The sequence below is a fragment of the Tympanuchus pallidicinctus genome, unplaced genomic scaffold (genome assembly GCF_026119805.1).
Source record: "Tympanuchus pallidicinctus isolate F22 unplaced genomic scaffold, pur_lepc_1.0 scaffold13, whole genome shotgun sequence".
In the NCBI taxonomy this organism is placed as follows: domain Eukaryota; kingdom Metazoa; phylum Chordata; class Aves; order Galliformes; family Phasianidae; genus Tympanuchus; species Tympanuchus pallidicinctus.
The window spans coordinates 19,089,015-19,111,226 of NW_026294648.1; the positions used below are offsets into that span (position 1 = coordinate 19,089,015).

At 46.3% G+C, this 22,212-nt stretch overlaps 1 protein-coding gene and 4 long non-coding RNA genes across 6 annotated transcripts in view; 4 read left to right on the forward strand and 1 right to left on the reverse strand.

Annotated features, from left to right (window-relative positions):
- Positions 1 to 2,185, forward strand: part of LOC128076198 (rho GTPase-activating protein 32-like) — a 32,064-nt gene extending 29,879 nt beyond the window's left edge. Inside the window, exon 11 of the mRNA XM_052673593.1 lies at positions 1,659 to 2,185. Coding sequence (XP_052529553.1) covers positions 1,659 to 2,086 — 428 coding nt within the window. The 3' untranslated portion in view covers positions 2,087 to 2,185. The remainder of the gene's footprint in view (positions 1 to 1,658) is intronic.
- Positions 2,186 to 6,775: 4,590 nt separating this feature from the next.
- On the forward strand, positions 6,776 to 8,395 carry LOC128075955 (uncharacterized). Its single transcript, XR_008204164.1, has 2 exons — positions 6,776 to 6,853; positions 7,025 to 8,395. It is a non-coding gene; the product is annotated as an uncharacterized LOC128075955 (long non-coding RNA).
- A 2,088-nt stretch (positions 8,396 to 10,483) lies between these two features.
- LOC128075956 (uncharacterized) lies at positions 10,484 to 12,637 on the reverse strand. The gene is made up of 3 exons (XR_008204165.1): positions 12,616 to 12,637; positions 12,304 to 12,523; positions 10,484 to 11,219 (listed from the first exon to the last, which is right to left on the reverse strand). It is a non-coding gene; the product is annotated as an uncharacterized LOC128075956 (long non-coding RNA).
- Positions 12,638 to 14,895: 2,258 nt separating this feature from the next.
- Positions 14,896 to 16,576, forward strand: LOC128076094 (uncharacterized). The gene is made up of 4 exons (XR_008204249.1): positions 14,896 to 15,166; positions 15,418 to 15,512; positions 15,664 to 15,891; positions 15,977 to 16,576. It is a non-coding gene; the product is annotated as an uncharacterized LOC128076094 (long non-coding RNA).
- Positions 16,577 to 16,590: 14 nt separating this feature from the next.
- On the forward strand, positions 16,591 to 20,558 carry LOC128076093 (uncharacterized). Of its 2 annotated transcripts, XR_008204247.1 has the most exons (4): positions 16,591 to 17,240; positions 17,553 to 17,697; positions 19,022 to 19,167; positions 20,231 to 20,558. It is a non-coding gene; the product is annotated as an uncharacterized LOC128076093 (long non-coding RNA). The 2 variants fall into 2 exon arrangements; XR_008204248.1 differs by lacking the exon at positions 17,553 to 17,697.
- The last annotated feature ends 1,654 nt before the right edge of the window (positions 20,559 to 22,212 follow it).

Genomic DNA, 22,212 nt, shown 5'->3' on the forward strand with positions numbered 1-22,212 from the left:
GCTGCCTGCACGGAACTGCAGACGCAGTTGGCCGTGGTGGAATTCATCATCGACCACACAGACGTCCTCTTCTGCTCCACATCTGGACCTGACATCGCAGATGGAGCAGGTGAGTGTCTTCCTCCATTAGCTTTGTCTTGGTCAGACATCTGGATCAAACGCAGGCTTTCTCCAGCTCCTTTGAAATACACTTTTCCTGTCGAGGGGACAGCAGACTTCTGGGCTTAGATTGGAATCTGGTGTCCAGTTGCTGGATGCTGAGAATGTGCAAGCCCAAACTTGACCAGGAGAAAACTTTCACCGTCATTATGATGTTTTGCAAGCAGGTGAAGCTTGATTAACGTGTGGCAGCGAAGCTTTCTCAGTTCCCTGCCCCCATTTTCTAGGGATTGTGTTTGCCTGTTTCGATACAGGGACCTGCTCCTAATTATGACTGCGTCCTCTGCCATAGACACACCTCTGAGCACATGGTTATTTTGAGCTGCTCTTCTTCCAGTGGCTCGGTTAAGCAAGTCTGAGGAAAACACAGCACCTCCCAGACCTGTGATGGCTGTGCTGCCGCTTTCTGATCCTGGCTCTCACCCGTGGTTTTCCCTTCCAGGGCACAGTTCTCTCTCAGAGCCCCAGTCTGTGCAGGCCTCTTCTCCTGCCACAGAGCTGCTCAGCCTGGAGGAGGCGCAGGCACGGAGGCAAGGCCACAGCAGCTCTCCTGTCGTTGTGACACAGAGCAGGGACATGGAAGTTGAAGAAGGCCCCACAGCTGTACAGGAGAAATTCCACACCATCATCGACTTTCCATCTGAAAGGTAAAGAGGACTTCCTTTTCCAGTACCTTCTCATCATTATTTGGGTGGGTTTTTGTGGTTCCTTTTTGTGCTTCCCCCCCTCTCCCCCCATTATTTCTAGAGGCAAAGCTTGCTGAAACTCAGTTAAACTGATGGTGCCTGAAGTGTTGCAGTGAATCTCCACTCCCTTTGCACTGTGAGACAGAACTCACATTCAGTTGCCCACCGGGCTGAGTTTAGCCACACAAGGCTGGCATTCCCTCCTTGCTGGGCAGGCAGTCACGAGATGCATAAAGCCACGCTGACGTCTGTCCTGGCCTGTGCTGGCTGTACCTGGAAACATTGGGGTTTTCCGGACTTCAGGGCCACGTGCTTGAATCCAATTCCAGTTCTCGTAGCAGAGCTGTTGGTCAGACCTGCTGGCATGAGAAACTAGATATGGCAGTGAGATGGGGCCGATGAGCTGTCAGTGTCAGAGTCAGAGATGCTTTTGGAGTTCCATGCACAACTCACACCATTCTCTGTTTCTTCTCTCCAGACCAAGTCCACCCAGCAGGATGAAGGAATCACCAGCTGGCTGTTGCTGTTCCTGCTTCAGCCTGGGAAAACCATCCTCCGTGGCCAAACGCCAACCGCAGCACCGTCCCAGGGAGCCCTCAGAGACAGACATTGTAGTCCTGGCAGGTAAGGGTGCAAATCCAGCTTTCAACACCCTGCTTCTCAGCAACATAGAATTCTTGCTGTCAGTGGGCTTGTATCTCCTTCTAGCGATCCAGCCCATACCTAGCACCTTCAGTTCTCCCCTGATCAAGAACCACTTTTGTAATTCAGCTTGTGAGAGTTGGACACCAACCCCTGTTCATTCTTTTATAGGTGATTCGAGCTCTTGTCTACCCAGATGTGCCAGAGCAAGTAGCGATGCTGGGCTGTGTGCTTCCACCAATGGAGAGCTGTTAGGAAGCACAAATGGCTGCCGTTCAGATGACAGCCTGCTGCATAACAACAGTGGCGGACACAAGGAGCTCATCCAAGTTGAAGCCCTCGTTTCTCCCAGCTCTGCTGAAGATGCTGACCTGAGCCTGTCACACACCACAGGCACCAGCCTGGACTGTGAACCAGTGCCTCTGCAGTGCAGCCCAGCCCAAGCACAGCCTGAGTGCCTTGACAGCAGCACCTCTGTGCAGGAGCAGGTCAGCAACAGCGAGGAGAAGCCGTGCCCCTTGGAGGGGGACTTAGAATCAGGCCTCCAGTCCCAGGCACCATGCAGCGGCTCTGAGAGCTCTGAGCCGCTCTCTCCGTGACCTTTCCATCCAAGAGAGGACGATTCCCATCTTTACCTGGACCTCTCACGCCCTCCTGTCTTTTCCTTTAATAATAAAAGCACGCTTGTGCTCACTCAACGCCTTGACTGCCTGTGGAGTCTTCATTCCCAGGGACTGGGATGAATGCAACAAACAATGAGGCACCTCAGCTTGCAACGCTGAGGCTGTGGGGTGCACGAAGCAAAGCTTGTGGTTAGTTCCCTTTTTGTCTGGCTTTGGGGTGTCTGCAGCTCCCATTTGGTACGGTAGCAAATAATCTCTAGCATCCTGGATGCTGCTCGTGATAACCCCATGCTTCCTGGCGGTGGCTTTGTGATTCCTTTCAGGGCTTTCGGATGCCTTGTGATGCCTTGGCTGCTCCCTAACACCTCTCTCCTCTGGCTGCGTCCATTCCTGGCTCCCAACCTGTGAGCTGCCTGTGCAGATCATCTGCAACCCTGTCATCATCATGCTGCGGCAGGACGAGCTCACTCAGACCCGGCGTCTCATTGCTCAGCGTCAGCGCTGTTCCACCCCTGGCAGCCTCTCATTGGTCGGCGGCACTGCTGTCCCATCCCCGCCAGCCTCTCATTGGTTAGCGGCAGCGCTGCTTCCTCCCCCGGGGTCTCCTTGATCCGCAGTAGCTCCGCTGGCTGCGATTGGCTGAGCCGCCGTGCACGGGAGCGGTCGTTGGGGGCCGGCTGTTGGAGGAGCGGCAGGGCTGTTGCTGTCCGGGCAGCAGCGAGATGGAAGCTGCAGCACAACAGGAGCGAGTGCTGAGGGCAGCTCCGCCAGAGATTTGTGGGAGAGCGGTCCCGGGACAGGGAGAGGAGCCCTGCGCGGCCCCAAGCAAGGGGAGATGGCCATAAGGTGGACCACAGGAAGTTCCGCCCATGGATGAGAAGGGAGTTCTTCACAGTGAGAGTGGCGCAGCTCTGGAACAGGCTGCCCAGGGAGGCTGTGGCTTCTCCTTGTCTGGAGATATTCGAGAACCGCCCGGACACCCACCTGCGCAGCCTGCTGTAGGAGCCCGTTTTGCAGGGGGGTTGGACTTGGTGATCCCTGGAGGTCCTTCCGAGCCCAGTTCTGTGCTTCTGTGATTTTAATCCTTGCTTCTTGCAGCAGTATGGTGTTTGGTGTTTCAGAAGAGAGAAAAGCATGGCGGGCATCAGCTGGATTTCTGTGGCTGGTAAAGCTGTGCCGAGAACTGGGCTGACTGCTGCCCCTGGAAACGTGCGCAAAGTCTGCAGAGGCAGAGGAATGACTTTTCTCTCAAAAGTTGAGCTTGTCTAAGGTAACTCACTGGTGGGAGAGCTTCTGCTTTAAAGCATCAGGTTGTATAAGTAAGGTAATTTAAAAAGCAAGCTTGACAGTTCTTTTTTACCTAAGTGGTTTTTTAGCAGGGGAAGGTTGGAGAGGCTTTTTGCTAACGGAAGATGGAGAGAGGAAAAGCAAGTGAAAGGCACGCTGTGCATATCTTCTGCATACCATCTGTACCGCTCTCCCCCTTTTGAGAGGTAGGTTGTGTTTTTGCAGTGGAAGTTTCCAGTAGTTCTGTATGTAGCACAGGATAATTTGCCTTTCACAAAGAAAGCTGCTGAACAGCTCTAGGATTGCAGTTGAAAACTTGTGAAACAGGTATAAAGGTGTCAATGAATCTATTAATAACTGCTAATGAAAAAGAAATAAATCCAAAGGTGCGAGCAGGGGAAGGAAACTGGGTGGACTCGGAATTACTTCCTTAACAATAACTGTCCAAGGAGGGAGTGAAGCTGCAAAACAGGGACAGTTATCCCCCCATGCCTTTAGAAAGGATAATGGGTCTGAAGGCTGTAATACAAACATTGGTTAAGATGGTCTTCTGGGACTCTGTGTCACCCTATAACACTCCAGTTTTGCCATTACAGAAGGCAGATGGCACCTATCGACTGATACAAGATCCAAGCAAAATTAATGACATAGTTCTCAAGTGACCCCCCTGCTTCCTAACCCCTATACTTTAATGAGTCAAATCCCACACAGACACAAATGGCTCAGTGTAACAGACCTCAAAGATGCTTTCGGGACCTGCATTTTAGACTCAGAGAGTCGAGATCTTTTTGCCGTTGTACGAGAGGATCCAAAAATGCAACAAAAATAGCAAGATAGGTGGATTGCTTTACCCCAAGGGTACATAGAATCGCCTAATTTATTTTTATTATATTTTATGTATTATATTATTATAAATATTATATATTGTATTATTATGTATTATTTTACATACATTATATATTTTATATTTTATTTTTGTTTTAACTAATTAAGTGCTGGAGAAAGTTTTGGAAAAGTTTCAGGTTGAAGAGGAGGTGAAGCTGTTTCAGTATGTAGATGATTTTCTGATTTGTGGAAAAGAGGAGTCTAAAGTAAGAGACTAAGTAAAACTCTGAATTTCTTGGGAATAAGGGCTAGGGCTGTTTGAACTGTAGTATGTGGAAAAAGAAGTCAGATACCTTGGGCATGTGATTTCTGAAGGGAAATAGAGAGTTCTGAAGGAATTCAGGGCACTGTGCAGCTTCATTTGCCCAGGACAAAGAGGGAGCGGCAAAAGTTTCTAGGTTTGATGGCATTCTGTATTTTGTGAATAGAAGAATATGTACAAGAAACAAAGATTGTACCTCCAACTATCACAGGGAGAACGCAACATATTAAAATGGACAAAAGAGGGAAAAGAATTAGTAGAAGTATTGAAACAGGACTTAATCACAGCACCTGTGTTAGAACTGCCTGCCTTAAAGGAACCATTTCACCTTTTGATAACTGTCAGTGAAAGAGCTGTTTTAGGCATTCTAACACAAGAATAGGGAGACAAAAGAAAACCTATTCATAGTTGTTCAAGGTATTAGACCCTGTATCTCAGGGTTGGCCTGAACGTGTGGCTGTGTCCAGGTGGTATCAGCAACTGCCTTACTGGTAGAAGAGAGTGTGCGTGTACACTTTGGGAGTGTAAGGAGCAAGTTGTTGACAATACGTGTTCCCCCCCTACCCTTCCATGAAGAGATTGCTCCACATTTTGAGGCATGACGGTTACAAAAAAAAAATAAAAAAATAGAGCAGGAATCTGCTCCTCAATCTCTTAAAAAAGCATAGTGCCAAACTCTCCCCCGTGGAGATGAAATGGGCGTGGAATAATTGGTCCAACTTAGAGGGAGTCATGGGTCATATTAAATTCCCTCCATAATCAAATTTGTATGGGGGAGGAAAAGGGAATATCAATCATTTGTGCAGTTCCAGGAGCTGCTCTTAGTGCTGCCATAGAGATCCGCAATGAACAGCACATGGTAGAAACCCAAATTATAAAGTCCTTGCAGGAATTGGTGACATACCTGCAGTACCAAGTAGAAGATCTTAGGGGACAGAAAAAGAAGAACATTCAAAAGGCCTCCCTCAGCAAGCCCTTAGAGAACAGTTGGTAAATGACAGGGAGATAGATGCTAGATCCCCAAGTAGTGACTTTCCTCCAGGAGAAAATCTTGAGGATGTGAGAGCCCAAAAAGACAAGTTGGGAAACCTGTGATCCTTCTCTGCCTTTAGATAGAAACTGGGCGTGCATGGGAAGAGACTGGCAGTGGGTATTCTGATGTTCATACTGACGAGGTTCCCTGTTTGCTACGGAGCCGGCCAAAGTAAGGAAGGATTTTGGTGACACCCTTAGGAAATCAGTATGTGTGGAAAGTGCCATTAACAGAGGGAGGTCAGATCTTGCTGACTGAAAAGGAATCAGAGGGTTATTGAGGACCTGGAATATTTTTCACCACGGGCAACCACTGCCAGTGGTCCCTTACTCCAAGCGCTGCTTATTGGGATGATTACTCCCCAGGACAACTGCTGTTGATTGATTTGCCCCACCGTGGTCCTGTCCCTTTAACCCTCAGGGAGACTCTTCACAAATACTTGTGGAAGCCTCAATATGATCAGGAGGAACTGTACAAAATTAACCGTCTGGATTTCACCTCCCTTCTAACTTTGGTTCATTTAGGACCAGGAAGTCTTATTTCTGTTTTGTTTTCTTTTCCAGTTTTGCTTCTTCTAACCTTGGCTCCTTTGGAACCAGGAAGTTCTCTCTTGTTTTCCAGATGCTAACGAATGCTGATACGGTTGTTGTAGCTCACATGTTCCCTTCTCACTCTGCTCCTTTCTCTGGGATCCCCGTGGTATCATTGGTGTTACTGTTTTGGACAGGAATCTTCTTCAGATTAATTTTTGTAATTGCTTATGATGACCTTAACACAGTCACTGGCTGGTCACGGTCCCATGCCCATATTGGCAGTACTGGGCATTTAGTTAGTTTTACTTATGATCCTGTCACTAACTCTCCCGCAGCTTTTGTCCTAATACACAATGCTTCGGTACATACCATACACTTAATCATTGTGCTGGGACTGAATCACAATGGAGTTTTTTTGTTTATTTTTTTTCCCTGCAGAGGAGAAAGAATCACAAATGCTTGTGGAGAAAAAAGACTCAGGGATTTCTTCTTTCTTGCTAGCAGATCTTGATGCTCTCCTCTTCCTGCCAGTGGGCTGCGTGTCATGCCATAGTCCTGCAGTCTCCAGAAGTGACCCCACGTGCTACCAAAACAGATCACAGACCTGGATTCAGGCGTTCCTCATTCTCCCACTGCACGAGCTGTCATGGAGCAGCATGTGATCTCTGAAGTTGCTCCCACACCTGTAGTTGTTCTTTGGGCTCGGCATCAGTTGTCTCTTGCACTCACGTGGCTTTCACCTGGTATTCTTTCTTTTCCCCCATCTTTAGGGCTCCCAAGTACTGCTGTGATGTCTGTGCCTTCTGTCGCTCCCACCAAACATGGGTTTGTTCTTTTTAGGTTCAATATCATTTCTTGACATTATGCAATGTTTCTCATTTTTCTTGTGTTTCATGTTGCCAATCTACGCCTAGTTGGAGCTACAGCGAGCCCAAATGCTGACTGCTCTGCTTTGACCAAGTGAGATGCAAAAAGAAGAGGTAGGTTGCAAAACAGGCTTCTAGTGCGTGCCATGTAAGACTTGGGGTATCCAGAGTTAACTTCTTGTCTTTCTCCTTTTCCAGTTCCCTTTGATTTTTTCCCCCTTTTTTATAATTTATTTTCATTTCCTAATCCACTTTCTAATTCTACTTCTTTTCTTTTTTCCAATTCCTTTTCCAATTCCTTTTCCGAATAGTTTTCTGCTTCATTTTTTTCTTTTTACCTTTTTCTTTTCTCTCCTTGTTCTTTTATTTCCTTTTCTTTCTCCTTCTAATTTGTTTTCTTAAGACTTTTTCAAATTCTTTTTTGTTTTGAATTTTTTCTATTTCTTTCTAATTCTTTCTTTTTCTTTTGATAATTCTGTTTCCAATTGTTTTTCTTTTTCATGTTCCTTTTCTTAGTCATATTCCTTTCCGTTTTTTATTTTCTTCAACATATTCCAATTCTCATTCCAATTCTTTTTCCTTTATTAATTATTTTTCCATTCCCTTTTCTAAATCTTTCTCTCTTTCTAAATCTGTTTCTTCTTTCCTGTTTCTAATTGTGAGAATCCTTTGTTTTTTGGCTCAAAGCTTGCTTCCTGAGGTTTTTCTTGTGATAAGACTCTCAATGATTTGTTAAGGAGGCAAGTGATGGGTGCTAACCGTGTGACAATCGACATCACTTTGGGAACATTTGAGAGCCCCTTCCTCCAGAGCTGCTTGCCTCCAGAATAGAGTGCTCAGGAGTGTTCACTGGCAGAAGATCTGGCCTGTGACTAAACAGCTCCAGCTTGGTATGGGAAAACTGGGGAATGATACCATCGTGTTCTGTGAAAAACAAGATGCAGATGGGCATCCCTGCTCCCTCTTGTCTGCTGGCAAGGCCCAGAAGATGGGAACAGAGGAGTTTCTGCTGAGATCCCAGAGCCAGAAGCTGCCGCTCCAAGGAGAGCTGACTCAACCACATTGGATTTGAGCTGTCACTCCAAAGACAGCTGACTCGACCACTTTGAAACTATTGAAAAGGGGCCGTCATCGCCATGGTCATGGCCGTCGTTCTCATCATTCTCCTCATCGTCAACAGAACAATGCCTGACGACCCACCACTACTGAAGATCAAAGACTGAATTACAAACCACGCTGGATCCATGGTGGTGACTGTCTCCCTCTTACTTCCTGTAAAGACTCCTTGCTTCTTCTTTCCTATCTTTCCTATCGCCCTCCTTCCCTTCCCCATTACCCTAATTCATAATAGCATCCGTCCTCCCCTTCCCCATTTCCCTAATTACGATTTGTAATAAATTGGTCGGACCAACATTTGAACCATTGTTTCTTAATCTCACGCTGGGTATATAGATAATAAAAGAACCTCCTCTCCCTCCTATAAATTGGAGCAAGACACTAATCTGCTTTGTTTTTCTAATTTTTTTTCCTAATTCTTTTCCTATTTCTTTTTCCTGTTGCAAGTCTTTCTTTTCATTGCAAGTCTTTTTCCTTTTTCTATTTCATTTTTTTTCTTTTTTGAATCCCAATTCTTTTTCAAGTTGTAGTTCTTGTGTTCTCTTTCTGGATCATTTTCTATTTTTTTTTTCCTAATTCTTTGTCTAATTCGAACTATTTGTCTAATTCTTTTTCTATTTTTTTCTTTTTCCAATTCCTTTTTGTTTCCTTTTTCCATTTCTCATTCTAATTTTAATTCTTCTTCTTTTTTTTAAAAAAAAATATATATACTTTTTGGTCTTTCTAATACTTTTGTTTTCTAATTTTCTTTTTCCTTTTCTAATGATTTCTCCAATTCTTTTTCTAATTCTTTTTCTGCTCCTTGTTTTTCTTTTTCTAATTCTAATTCTTTTTCCAAGCCTTTTTTGTGGTCCTTTTCCCAGTCTAAGTCTTTCTTTTTTCTATTTCAATTTTTTTCTAACTCCAACTCTTTTTCTAATTGTAGTACTTTTTCTTTTCCCTGTTGAACATCTTTTCCCTGTTCCATGTCCTTTTCATTTTTCTGTTTCAGTTTTTTCTTTTACATTTTCCAATTTTTTCTAATTTTTTTAAATTAATTTTCTAATTCATTTTCTATTTTTTTCTGTTCTTTTTGATTGTTTCTTTTTTTTTTTCAGATTCTAAATATTTTTCTACTTTTCATTGTAAAACTTGATATCTTTCTATTTTTTCTTTATATTTTTCCTTTTTCTAATTCATTTTATTTTTCTCAATCTTTTTCCACCTCTTTTTCTGTTTCCAGGTTTTTCTTTTTGCAGTTTTTTCCTTTTCCAATTATCGTTCTAATTCTTCTCCTTTTTCTTTATCCATTGGTTTTTCTTTTCTAATTCCTTTTCATATCCATTCTCTTGCTCTAGTGCTTTTGTTTCCTTTCTCTTCTTTTTCATTTTCCAATTCTTTTTCCAGGTCTGTTTCCATTTCCAGTTCTCTTTCCAATTTTTCATCTATTTTTTTCCATTTTTTCTTTTCTCAATTCCTTTTTATACAATTCCTTTTCTTTTTCCAATTCCTTTTCTTTTCATCTTCTTTTCCATATTCTTGTTTTTCCTCTCTCTAATTATTTTTCTAATTCTTCTTCTATTTTTTCTAATTATTCTCTTTTTTCTTATTATTTTTCATTGTTCTATTTCTAATTCTTTTTCTAGACTTTTTTTCTCACTTTTTCATTTTCCTTTATTTTTTCACTTTTTTTTGTCTTTCTAGTTCCTTTTCCAATTCCTTTTCTAATATTTTTTTCTAATTCTTTCTCATTTCCCATTTTTTTCAGTTCCTTATCTTTTTCTTTTTCCAATTCTCATTCTAATCCTAATTTGTCTTCGTTTTTTCTTTTTCTAATTGTTTTTCTCTTTCATTTTCTAATTCTAATTATTTTCTTTCTTTTCTATTTCGAATTATTTTTATAATATTTTCTTCGCCTTTTTCTTCTCCCCTTTTCTTGTTTTTCTGTTTCTTACTCTTTTTGTCTTATTTCCTAATTCTTTTTCTAATTCTTTGTCATATTCTTTTGATTTTTTTCCTTTTCTAATATTTTTTTCCCTAATTGGTTTTCTTTTTCCTTTTTATTTTTGTAATTCTTTTTCTAATTCCAGTTCTTTTTCCTCTGCCTTTTCCAATTCTTCTTCTATTTCCAATTCGTTTTCTATTTATTTTCCCAATTCCAATTATTTTGTCTTTTCCTCACCTTTTTCCTGTCCTCATTGTATTTCAAATTCTTTTTTCTATTTCTAATAATGTTCCTTTTAATAATTCTAGCTATTTCTTTTTCTTTCTTTTTCTACATCTTTCTTTTCTCCTTTCCTTTTCCTTTTTTTCATTTTTATTCCCTTTTTTTGTTTCCGTTTTCCTTTTTTTTTTTTTTTTCCATTTTACTTTTCCTTTTTTCTTTTCATTTTCATCTTCTGTGAACCTGAAGTGCTCAGGCAATGAGAAACCAGGGGAGGAGAAGATAAGAGTTGGATAATAGATCATAAGCGATGTCCCACTGATTCAGATTTCAGTGTTCCTGAAGAAAATACTACCAGTCTACAAGAGCCTTATCCAGCTGGGCTGCATTGCCAGATAACAAACCTGAATAAACCAAAGGACGCACGATGTTGTGGGTTTTCACTTGGGTTCCTTGTACTGTCCATGCGGATTCACAGTATTTTTGTACAGGCTTGTGGATCTTCACTGGGCTTTGCAGAAGTCCACCCTGGTTCACTGAAGACTTTGCAGGATCACTGGTCTTCACTGAGATTCCATGAAGTTCACGTGGTTTTGTAAGATTTTGCACAGCTTTGCTTCTGTTCACACTGGTTTCCCATATCTCCGCTTTGGTTCAGTCAAGTCTGCACAATTTTGCTGGCCTTTGCTGCGTTAAAGTTTCACTCCTTTACTTAGTCCCTGACAGTTTGCAGGTGGTATCTCAAATTCTCAGTCATCTAGTGCTGCTGCCACTTCCCCCACCTTTCCGGAGTATGAGCTTGCAATTAAATATCATCTACACATGGATACACATCCTAAGGCAGTGAAACTCTGTCAAAGTTCACTGAGGTGGCTTGAGCAATAGTGGGAGAATGTGTACACCCCTGTGGGAGTCAGCTAAAGGTATATCATATCCTCTCCTGTGTGAAAGCAGACTTTTCTTTATCCTCTTCCTGCAAGGAAACTGTTGTCATGGTTCTATGTTTTCTGTTTGTTTGTTTTTATTTTGGGTTTCAGTATTCCACATCAAAACATCATGTCGTGTACGGGGTATTAAAGTGTTAATGCCCAATCCCAGGTACCTATCCCTGTACATTACAGAAGTCACGGGATCTGGCCCTTCCAGGTGGGGGGGGCGCTCTCTTGCTGCCTGGCAGTGGGTGCTGGAGGTGCTTTCCTAGCCGTTACAAGCTTTTCAGGTTTGAATCGGTCCCAGGAACTCTCTCTCTCATCTTGTCTGATTTATTAATCTCAATTTCAATTAAATTGTATATACTGTGTTATCTCGTATTCCAATATTATAGTAAAATAGGTTTTCCTCCATAGATTGTTGCCGCTGCTTTTTTTTTCCTCCCTTCCTTCCTTCCCATTTTTTGTGGGACTGGGGTGGGGGGGGGGGGAGGGCAGAGGCCTGTCGCCCCTGTCACGGACATAGATTGATCTAGTCAACTCCGTGACAACTGTAAAGAGCAACTGCCATCCAAATAAGCTCCAAAGCCCATTTCACGTCATACTCCAGACCCAAACCATCAATATTTCACAGCAAACTCCAGGTTCACGTCCTTGCTAATTCACCCCAAACTGAGTTCCCAAAACCTCATTATTTCATTCCAAATGTCAGCACCAACACTCCCTGATGTCACCCCCCAGGGATGCTCCAGCATCAATCCCCCAGCATTACTCCTTCACATCACCCCCTTTCATCCCAACATCACCCACCAGTGCCAACCCAACAATGTCACCCTGGAGTCACTTCCTGATGTCACCCCTCACCGTCACCACAATATCCACCCTCAGCATCACTCCAACATTGTCATTCCCCAGTGTCACCCCAACGCTCTCACCCCAGGATCAGTCATTCATGTTAAATCCTTGTGGTACTCCAACATCACTCCCAATGATGTCACCCTATCGTGCTACTCCCTGACATCTATCCTATTGATACCCCAACATCACTCCAACATAACCAGTGTCACTCTAAAATTTTAGATGATTCCATTAAGTGGGAAGCAGAATCTCCCTAAGCAAGTATGCTATTACTATCTGACCCTTGAGAGATGGCAAGCCACCGAAAAGGAGAGAGAAGGAACATGCCAGCAGTGGATTTGACCAGCATCACTAGCAGGGCATCCCCTGCTTCAAAGCACACTTCCACTCTTTCTCCCACTTTCATTCTCCCCAGGGTCTGTAGGGTTTGTTCCACTTGCATGCTGTACCCATATGGCCAGTGCGTGATACAGAGCTCTACAGTCAAAGAATTTTAAGATGCTATAATCACAAAATGAACAAGACAGTTAGGCAAAGCAGACTATGACAACAAAAGAGAATAAATAGAAGGCTTACCCCTATCCTGGGCTCACTCACAAAACTCCAGCAGAGCAGATCTCCAGCAAAGATCCTTCCCTCCTGGCAGCCAGCTCTTAAATAGCTCTAGGAGGGGGCAGCCAGGCTCCACCCCCTTCTGGCAGCACAGGTGAATTGAATTGCCTTCACCTGTGCTCCTCTGGCTGCCTCATGGCTCGCCTCAGGTGATCAATCAGAGGTTCAGGCCATGACTCAGCAGTTCCCATACAAGAGCCCAGCTGGAACATCAGCTTGCAAAACAAGTCTTCGCAAGAATTGCCTTCACCTGTGCTCCTCTGGCTGCCTCATGGCTCGCCTCAGGTGATCAATCAGAGGTTCAGGCCATGACTCAGCAGTTCCCATACAAGAGCCCAGCTGGAACATCAGCTTGCAAAACAAGTCTTCGCAAGAATTGCCTTCACCTGTGCTCCTCTGGCTGCCTCATGGCTCGCCTCAGGTGATCAATCAGAGGTTCAGGCCATGACTCAGCAGTTCCCATACAAGAGCCCAGCTGGAACATCAGCTTGCAAAACAAGTCTTCGCAAGAACAAGACCAAATACCAAGGACAGCTCTCTCTACAAAACATTTGCAGCCACAGCCACAAATATCAACTCCCTTAAAACTGCCAAAATACCTTATTCAATTCCAGGATCATTCTTCAGTCAGGGGCCGTTAGGTCCCCAATATAACACCCCAACAACGTCACCATCCAGCGTTCACTCCCTGATGTCACCCACCCTTCCTCCCCCAAAAGCCCCAACATAACCCATGCCACTAAAATGACACTTCAGAATCACTCTCCAGTGTCACCCCAATGTCACTCCCAGAGTCGTGCCAACAATGTCACCCCCCAGCATCACACTAAGTCACCCCAGTGTCTCCATCGAGTATCTCTCTCTTTCTGAATTCCCCCCCCTCCCCTACCCCCCACCCGCAATACCCCAGCATCACCCCCCAGCGTCACTCTCCAGGCTCAGTCCACAACTTCACCCCAGTGTCATCCCAGCATCACTCCATGGCATCACCCCAACTTGCTTGCCAAGTAAGCAAGGCTTGGGACAGCAGCTCTTAGCGGGGCTGTATAAGCTTTCAGACACCGACAATCGATTGTTAATCATCACCTTCCATCTGGTTTCCAAACCAGATGACAACGAGTTATGTGGGGAGTCTGTTCTGGAAACGATTTGTCTTTTCTCCAAACCTGCTATGAGTTCAGAAATCACACATCATGCTGCAGCAGAAATGGGGTACAGTGGTATGTTAGCGACCCCTGCTTCAGGGAGCACAGGGGCTGCGTAAAGTGCACACGCTGCAGTCTCCCTGTTTCTTTGGAGTCTGGGATTGAAACTTGACCCAAAAGGCCACACACTGCCATACAGGCAGGTGCCAGATTCACCCACTGATTATGTCAAATCCTGAATTGTTTTCACAATGGGCTTTAATTACAAAGAAAGTAGGCGACACGTTTCTCACTGGAGAGCCACAAGCTGTCCCCACTAGTTTGGCAAACAGCGCTCGCTCCGATCACACCGGAAATCTCAACTCTGCCATCGAGGCTGCACACACAGCTTTTCAGCATCTTGCTGTATCAGTACTGAAATTTGTGTGCTTTATCAGTACTGAAATTTGTGCTCCCCTATCTATCAGAAATTTTACTGAATGCTTTTGAGGACAGACTTCAATCAAAATATGCATGCCATTGTTGCTCATCCTTTGATCAAACTCCCCTTGCTGGACAGGCAGATCCAATCACCTGCTTGTAATTAGTCTTTTTTTGTTGTTGTTTACAGTCTGAAGCAGTGATTGAGCACCTGGTGAGGGGTGTGGCCAGCCCTGCCAGCACAGGTGGAAGCAATCTACCTGTGGGACCGGATAGGGCTGAGCTTGGCTCCACCCCCTCCCTGCCCATATTTAAGGGCTGGGAACAGCAAGGGCAGCATTCTGCTTGGGAGCTGCCTCCTTGGGATCATTGGAAGCAAGTTCTGCTCTTTGGAATTGGGGTGAGTGATTGATGCTTTGTTGCAGGGCTCTGGTCTTTCTGTTTTTGGGATCCTAACTGCTTTTAAAGGTAGAAAGCTGTACGGAGACTCTGCACGGAGACTGCTTCCTTTGGGGTGTGGGCTGAGTGTTTGCTTTTGGAATGGGGTCATTGGTTTCTTCTTTATTGCTGGATTGTAATTTTACTTTCTGGAGGGCTCCTGACCATGTTTAAGGTCTGTCAGCAGAAAGAGCGGCAACTGCACCTGGAGACTGCTTCCTTTAGAGCGTGGGGTGAACCCTTGAAACAGGGTGAGTGATTCTTTATTCCAGAGTTGCAATATCTTGTTTTTGGGAGGATCCTGACTCCACTTAGGGGCTGGTAGCCTTTAAGGTGGTATCCATCTTTAGAGACTGTCTTCTTGGGAGTGTGGGGTGAGGTCTGGTCCTTAAGAAAAGATGAGTGATTCCTTCTTATTTTAGGGCTGTGACCTTTCCCTTTTGGTTTTTGGGGCATCCTGACCACATCTAAGTGCTGACAGATGTATGGGCAATGTTGATCTCTGGAGACTGTCTCCTGTGGAGCATGAGTGAGTTTTGGCCTTTGAGAAGGGTGTAAGTGGTTTCTTCTTCATTTCAGGGCTGCAATCTTCCCTTGTGTGTTTTGTGTGTGTGTTTTGTTCTTTTTGTTTGTTTGTTTGTTTTTTTATAGTATCCTGACCACTTTTAAGGGGTGGAAGCCATAAGGGTAGCATCTGTACCTGGAGACTACTTCCTTGGCAGTGTGGGCTGAGTGTTCATCTTTGGAATGGAGTAACTTCTTCTTCTTCCTTTATTTCAGGGCTGTTATGCACTGCTTCCAACCGTGCAGAGTTGTTTAAGGGCATTCTGTGCACCCTTAGGTGTAATAAGTCTTCATCTTTATAGGAAGCCAAGGTTTGTCCTCTTCTGGACCGCTGTACTCAGCATCACCCCAGATATCTCCATCCTAATTGTCTGGAGATGCTGTCAGTTTCCTAATCTGTACGGCACCCAAACCCCAATTCTTCTTCCTCCCACCCCCTGACCTGCATTCAATGCTCTGCAGCTCTGGTTCCCAACAGCGTGATGAAGTGAAGCCCCTGCTCTGCTGAATACTGGGACTGGCCCAGAGAGGCTCTGACGGATGTGGATTATCCCAGCTGGAGTACTTGGTACCATTGGTGGTGATCTCGTCCAACTGCCACACAACGAACAGGAACATCCACAGCCAGATCAGTGCCCAGAGCCTGACCCAGCCTCACCTTGGAAGGGACAGGGCATCCATCATGTCTGGGTAATCTGTTCTGCCGTGTCACCACCATCACTGTACAGGATTTTCTTCATATCTAGGCTAAATCTTTCCTTGTTCTTCCCTTCAGGTGTTGAAAGGCTGTTACCAGATCACCTCGGAGCCTTCACTTCTGCAGGCTGAGCAGCTCCAGCTCTCTTTCTTCATAGGAAAGGCGTTCCATCCCTCGGTTCATATCTGTGGCCATTCTCTGGATGTGCTCCAACAGCTCCACGTCTGTCCTGCACTGCAGGCATCCACATCCACACACAGCACCTCCAGGTGAGGCCTCCCAGCACAGAGCAGAGGGGCAGGACCACCTCCCTTCGCCTGCTGACCGCACATCTTTGGATGGAGCCCAGCATACGGTTGGCTTTCTGGGCTGGAAGGCGCGTTGCTGAGTGCCACTACTCAGCCTGTTGAGGTCCCTCTGGATGGCATCCCGTCCCTCTGGTGTGTCACCGCACCCCACAGCTCGGTGTCATTAGGGTGCACTCCACCCTACTGTCAATGTCACTGATGAAGGGGCAATCCCAGATGTTTGTGCAAACTCAGCAAAGAACACCTTGAGAGCAGCCCCACAGAGAAGGATCCTGGTGGGTGAGAAGCTGGACGTCAGCCAGCAGAGCGGGCTTGCAGCCTGGAAGGCCAGCTGTGTTCTGGGCTGCATTAAAAGAGGAGCGGCCAGCAGGGAGAGTGAGGTGATCGTCCCCATCTGCTCTGCTCTTGTGAGGCCCCATCTGCAGCGCTGCATCCAGGCCTGGGGCCCCCAGCACAGGAAGGACGTGGAGCTCACGGAGCGGGTCCAGAGGAGGCACTGAGATGATCAGATGGTTGGAGCAGCTCTCCTACAAGGAAAGGTTGAGGGAAGTGGGCTTGTTCAGCCTGGAGAAGAGAAGGCTTGGGGGGGACCTCATTGCAGCCTCACAGTACTTGAAGGGGGGAACAGCAGGAAGGGGAATGGCTGTTTACAAGGGTGGATCGTGATAGGACAAGGGGAATGGTTTTAATGTGAGACAGGGGAGGTTTAGGTTGGTTATTAGGAGGAAGCTTTTCACACAGAGGGTGGTGACGCACTGGAACGTGCTTCAGAGTCCCTTCCAGGAGGATCTGCTCCATGACTTTTTGCAGCACAGAGGTGAGACTGACATGTTGGCAGTTCCCAGGGTCACACTTTATATCTGCAGTAACAGCTGTGCTGTCACCTTTTTTCTGCTCACCAGGGACTTCACCTGACTGCCTCGACTTCTCAAATACCACTGAGAGTGGCTCGGTGACTGCAGCACTGAATTCCCTCAGAGCTCTGGGACTCGTCTCATCAGGACCCAAAGACTCCTGGATGCTCGGGTCCTCAGGTGCTCCAGAACCTGATCTCCCATCACAGTGTGGGATAGGGAGGGGTCTGTGGGACCGGCATTGCTTCCTGAATCCCCACCTACCAAACCAAAGGTGAGGGCGGTGTATAATGAGCAGTTATCAGAGAAGATGGAAGATGGATGTTGTTGGGTACCTCAGCCTTCTCCTTGTCTGTTGTTCCCAGCTCAGTGCTTGCCGGTAAGCAGAATCGTGCGCAGAGCGCAGCCACGTTGATCAGAGAAAGGAGTGCAGGTTTGTGAAAGAGGCACATCTGCAGGGCAGTGCCTTCATTACTGCTTTGTGTCCCACAGGTGGCAGCAGGCTGCGGCGCTCCTGAGTGCCATAAGGACTGCATGGAGATGCGTGGCTCTTATGGGAGCAGCAAGGAACCGGAATCTGCATTTCCTGGAATGCCTGGAACCCTGCTTTGCTGGCTGGTAATTGTCTGCCCAGCAGGTAAGGGCAATGCACACCCACCAGTGTTTATCCATTCCCTAGCATGGCACAGCACGGTGCTCCCACAGCTCTTCATTGCACTTCGTGGTGCCCTGGATGCTGCCTGTCCTTTTCTTTCTGTGTTCTCCTTGTCTCCGGCCTTTCACTGCAGCGTTTTCATTCCCTTTGCCCTTGCTGTTCCCTACTCCATTCTCTTGCCCTCCTGTTTTTGTGTTCCATGCCACGTTCTCTTGGCCGCTGCCCTCGGCTTTCTTTGCCGCATTCACTTCAGCATTCAGTTTTGGCGTTCCGTGCCGCGTTCTCTCGCCCTCCTGTTCTGGCATTTCCTTCCATGTTCTCTTAGCCGTTGCCATTGGTTGGGCATCCTCTTGTCCTCCTGTTTTTGTGTTCCATGCTGGTTTCTCTCGGCCGTTGCCCTTGGCTTTCTTTGCCATATTCACTTCAGCATTCAGTTTTGGCGTTCCCTGCTGCGTTCTCCTGCCCTCCTGTTTTGGCGTTTCTTGCCGTGTTCTCTTGGCCATCATCCTTGGCATTTCCTTCCACGTTCTCTTGGCCCTTGCCCTTGTCTGGGCATTCCCTTGCCCCCCTGTTATTGTGTCCCATGCTATGTTCTCTTGGCCATTGCCCTTGGCTTTCTGTAGCCACATTCTCTTCAGCATTTGATTTTGGCGTTCCCGGCAGCATTCTATTGCCTCCTATTTTGGCACTTCCTGCCATGTTTTCTTAGCCCTTTCCTGGGCATTCCATGCCGTGTTCCCTCGGCCTTTTGTTTCAGCATTTTGTGCTGCGTTCTCTTGGCCTTTGCCCTCGGCCTTTCCTGTTGCGTTCTCCTTGTCCTCCCCTTGGCTTTCCATTGGTGCTCTCTTTGCTTTTGCCCTTGCCTTAGCTTGGCTGTTTGCTTTGCATTTACCTTGGCTTTCCACGGGAGTTTTGTTTCCCTTTGCTTTTGGCACTCTGGGATTAGCTGGGAGGATACATTAACATTAACCTTAACCTGAACCCACAGCTGAATGGGAGTTCTAACGATAACTTTGTTAACCTGCAGCGTATCTGTAGACCAAACCCAGTGTTGAAAATGTCTCTTACCCTGAATGCTGCTGTAAAAATAATGCCCCATGTTTTGTCAAATAACCTTAATTGTAATTGTAGTGCAGAATACTGATGTTAGACCAACTGTAACTTCAACCCTATCAATAGCATTAATTCTATCCCTAACGTTAATTATAATTAATTACAACCCTTGTGTCATCATTACAGCATTGTGCTCAGGGTGCAGCCCCACAAATGCGGGGCAGCGCCTTCATTACTGCGTTGTGTCCCACAGGTGGCAGCGGAGCTGCGGCGCTGCAGAGCGCTGTAAGGACAGCACGGAGATGCGCGGCTCTTCAGGCAGCAGCAAGGAACCGGAATCTGCATTTCCTGGGATGCCCGGAACCCCGCTTTGCTGGCCGGTAATTGTCTGCCCAGCAGGTAAGGGCGATGCTCACCCACCGGTGTTTACTCATTACTTAGCGAGGCACAAGGTAGGGTTCACAGAGCTCTTCATTGCACTTCGTGGTGCCCTGGATGCTGCCTGTCCTTTTCTTTCTGTGTTATCGCCTCCAGCCTTTCACTGCAGCGTTCTCCTTGCCCTTGGCTTTCCCTGCTGCGTTCTCTTGCCCTCCTGTTTTGGCGTTCCCTGTGGCATTCTCTCGGCCATTTGCCCTCGGCCACCTTCACTGCGTTTTCTTTGGCCTTCGGCTTTGGCCATCTGTGCCACATTCCCTTGGCCTTTGTCCTTGGCCTTCTTTGCCACGTTCACTTTCCCTCCCGTTCTGGCGTTCCCTACAGCATTATTTTGGCCTTCAGTTCTGGCGTTCATGGCTGCGTTCTCTTTGGCCGTTGCCCTCGGCCTTCTTTGCCCCATTTCCTTTGGCCTCCTGTTCTGGCGTTCCCTGCGGCGTTCTCTTTGGCTTCTATTTTGGCGTTCCCTTCCACGTTCTTTTTGGCCATTGCTCCTGGCCTTCTTTGCCCATTCCCTTTGGCCTCTTGTTTTGTCTTCTCCTACAGCATTCTCTTTGCCTTTGGTTTTGGCCTTTTGTGCCGCATTCTCTTTGGCCATTGCCCTTGACCTTCTGCATCGGCCTTCCCTGCAGCGTTCTCACGGACCTCGCCCTCCATTTTGGCCTTCTGCGTCGATCTCTTTGGTCTCCATTCTGGCGTTCTCTGCGGCCTTCTCCTTGGGCCTGACCTCTGACGCGACCTTTGGCGTTCTCCATGTCTTTCCCATCCCTTTGCCCTCTGTTTTGGCGTTCCCTCGGCTGTTCTCCTTGCCTTTTGCTCCTGCCTTTGCCTTGGCCTTCCCTAACGGTCACTCTAACCCTAATCCTGATGTACCTAACCCTAACACCTTTCCTGTTAAATACTCCTAACCTTACTCTGAAGCCTTTTCTTAGAGCGGTGTTTGGCTTCCATGTTTTGTGGGGGTGGGCTGACGGTGAGCACAGTTTGGGTCTCGGCGTTCCTCCTTCTAAAGCGTGTCTCTGTATTACAGGTGAAGATGCCTTCGACGCTTCCAGTCGATGACTTCCCCCCTGCGACGCCATTGGCTTTCCAGGCCTCCCACACTCACCGCCAGCTCGGTTCGGTCAACCGTTACCCGAATCCCCGCTCCGTTCCCTTTCCATGATCTTCCCGTCACTCTGCCACAAGCCCCTACCAAGGTCATCGCAGGCAGCGTGTGGGATGCGGCGCTCGGTCTCATTGCAGTTCATCCCATCGGCCTCAGCCCAGCGATCCAACCCACCCGCACCCTTCCTGAGGGCCCTTCTGCTCCCAGGCCAATCAACGCTTCCTTCTGATGCCATCTGAGTTCCCTCCAGGCCACTTTCAGGCTCATGCCTCTTTGCGGCCATTTTGAGAGTTGCGCTGATTTCAGCGTGTGCATTCAATTGGCTTCTTCAACCAAATTGGCTTTAGCTTGACATACAATTAATGTAAACCAAATTGGCTTTAGCTTTACATTCAATTGACTTCAACCAAATTGGCTTTAGCTTTACATTCAATTGACTTCAACCAAATTGGCTTTAGCTTTACGTTCAATTGACTTCAACCAAATTGGCTTTAGCTTTACATCCAATTAATGTAAGCCAAATTGGCTTTAGCTTTGCCTTGGTTACGGGGTTGGGCTAGCCTTGCTTTGTTTGCTCCTAGGCAGGGCTAACCCAACCCCGTAACCAAGGGCCGTCGGAGGCGATTTTGTTCCTCCCGGCCAGTGTGAGACTCGCGCCCCATTGCGGCCATTTTGAGAGTTGCGCTGATTTCAGCATCTGCGTTCAATTTATCTCAACCAAATTGGCTTTAGCCTTGCAATCGTTTTGCATCAACCAAATTGGCTTTGGCTTTGCATTCAATTGACTTCAACCAAATTGGCTTTGGCTTTGCATTAAATTGGCTTCAACCAAATTGGCTTTAGCTTTACATTCAATTGACTTCAACCAAATTGGCTTTAGCTTTACATTCAATTGGCTTCAACCAAATTGACTTTAGCTTTACATTCAATTGGCTTCAACCAAATTGGCTTTAGCTTTACATTCAATTAATGTAAGCCAAATTGGCTTTAGCTTTGCCTTGGTTACGGGGTTGGGCTAGCCTTGCTTTGTTTGCTCCTAGGCAGGGCTAACCCAACCCCGTAACCAAGGGCCGTCGGAGGCGATTTTGTTCCTCCCGGCCAGTCTGAGACTCGCGCCCCATTGCGGCCATTTTGAGAGTTGCGCTGATTTCAGCATCTGCGTTCAATTTATCTCAACCAAATTGGCTTTAGCCTTGCAATCATTTTGCATCAACCAAATTGGCTTTGGCTTTGCCTTCAATTGGCTTCAACCAAATTGGCTTTAGTCTTGCATTCAATTGACTTCAACCAAATTGGCTTTGGCTTTGCATTCAATTGGCTTCAACCAAATTGGCTTTAGCTTTGCATTCAATTGCCTTCAACCAAATTGGCTTTAGCTTTACATTCAATTGACTTCAACCAAATTGGCTTTAGCCTTGCATTCAATTGGCTTCAAGCAAATTGACTTTAGCTTTACATTCAATTGGCTTCAACCAAATTGGCTTTAGTTTTACATCCAATTAATGTAAGCCAAATTGGCTTTAGCTTTGCCTTGGTTACGGGGTTGGGCTAGCCTTGCTTTGTTTGCTCCTAGGCAGGGCTAACCCAACCCCGTAACCAAGGGCCGTCGGAGGCGATTTTGTTCCTTCCGGCCAGTCTGAGACTCGCGCCCCATTGCGGCCATTTTGAGAGTTGCGCTGATTTCAGCATCTGCGTTCAATTTATCTCAACCAAATTGGCTTTAGCCTTGCAATCATTTTGCATCAACCAAATTGGCTTTGGCTTTGCATTCAATTGACTTCAACCAAATTGACCTTTAGCTTTACATTCAATTGGCTTCAACCAAATTGGCTTTAGTTTTACATTCAATTAATGTAAGCCGAATTGGCTTTAGCTTTGCCTTGGTTACGGGGTTGGGCTAGCCT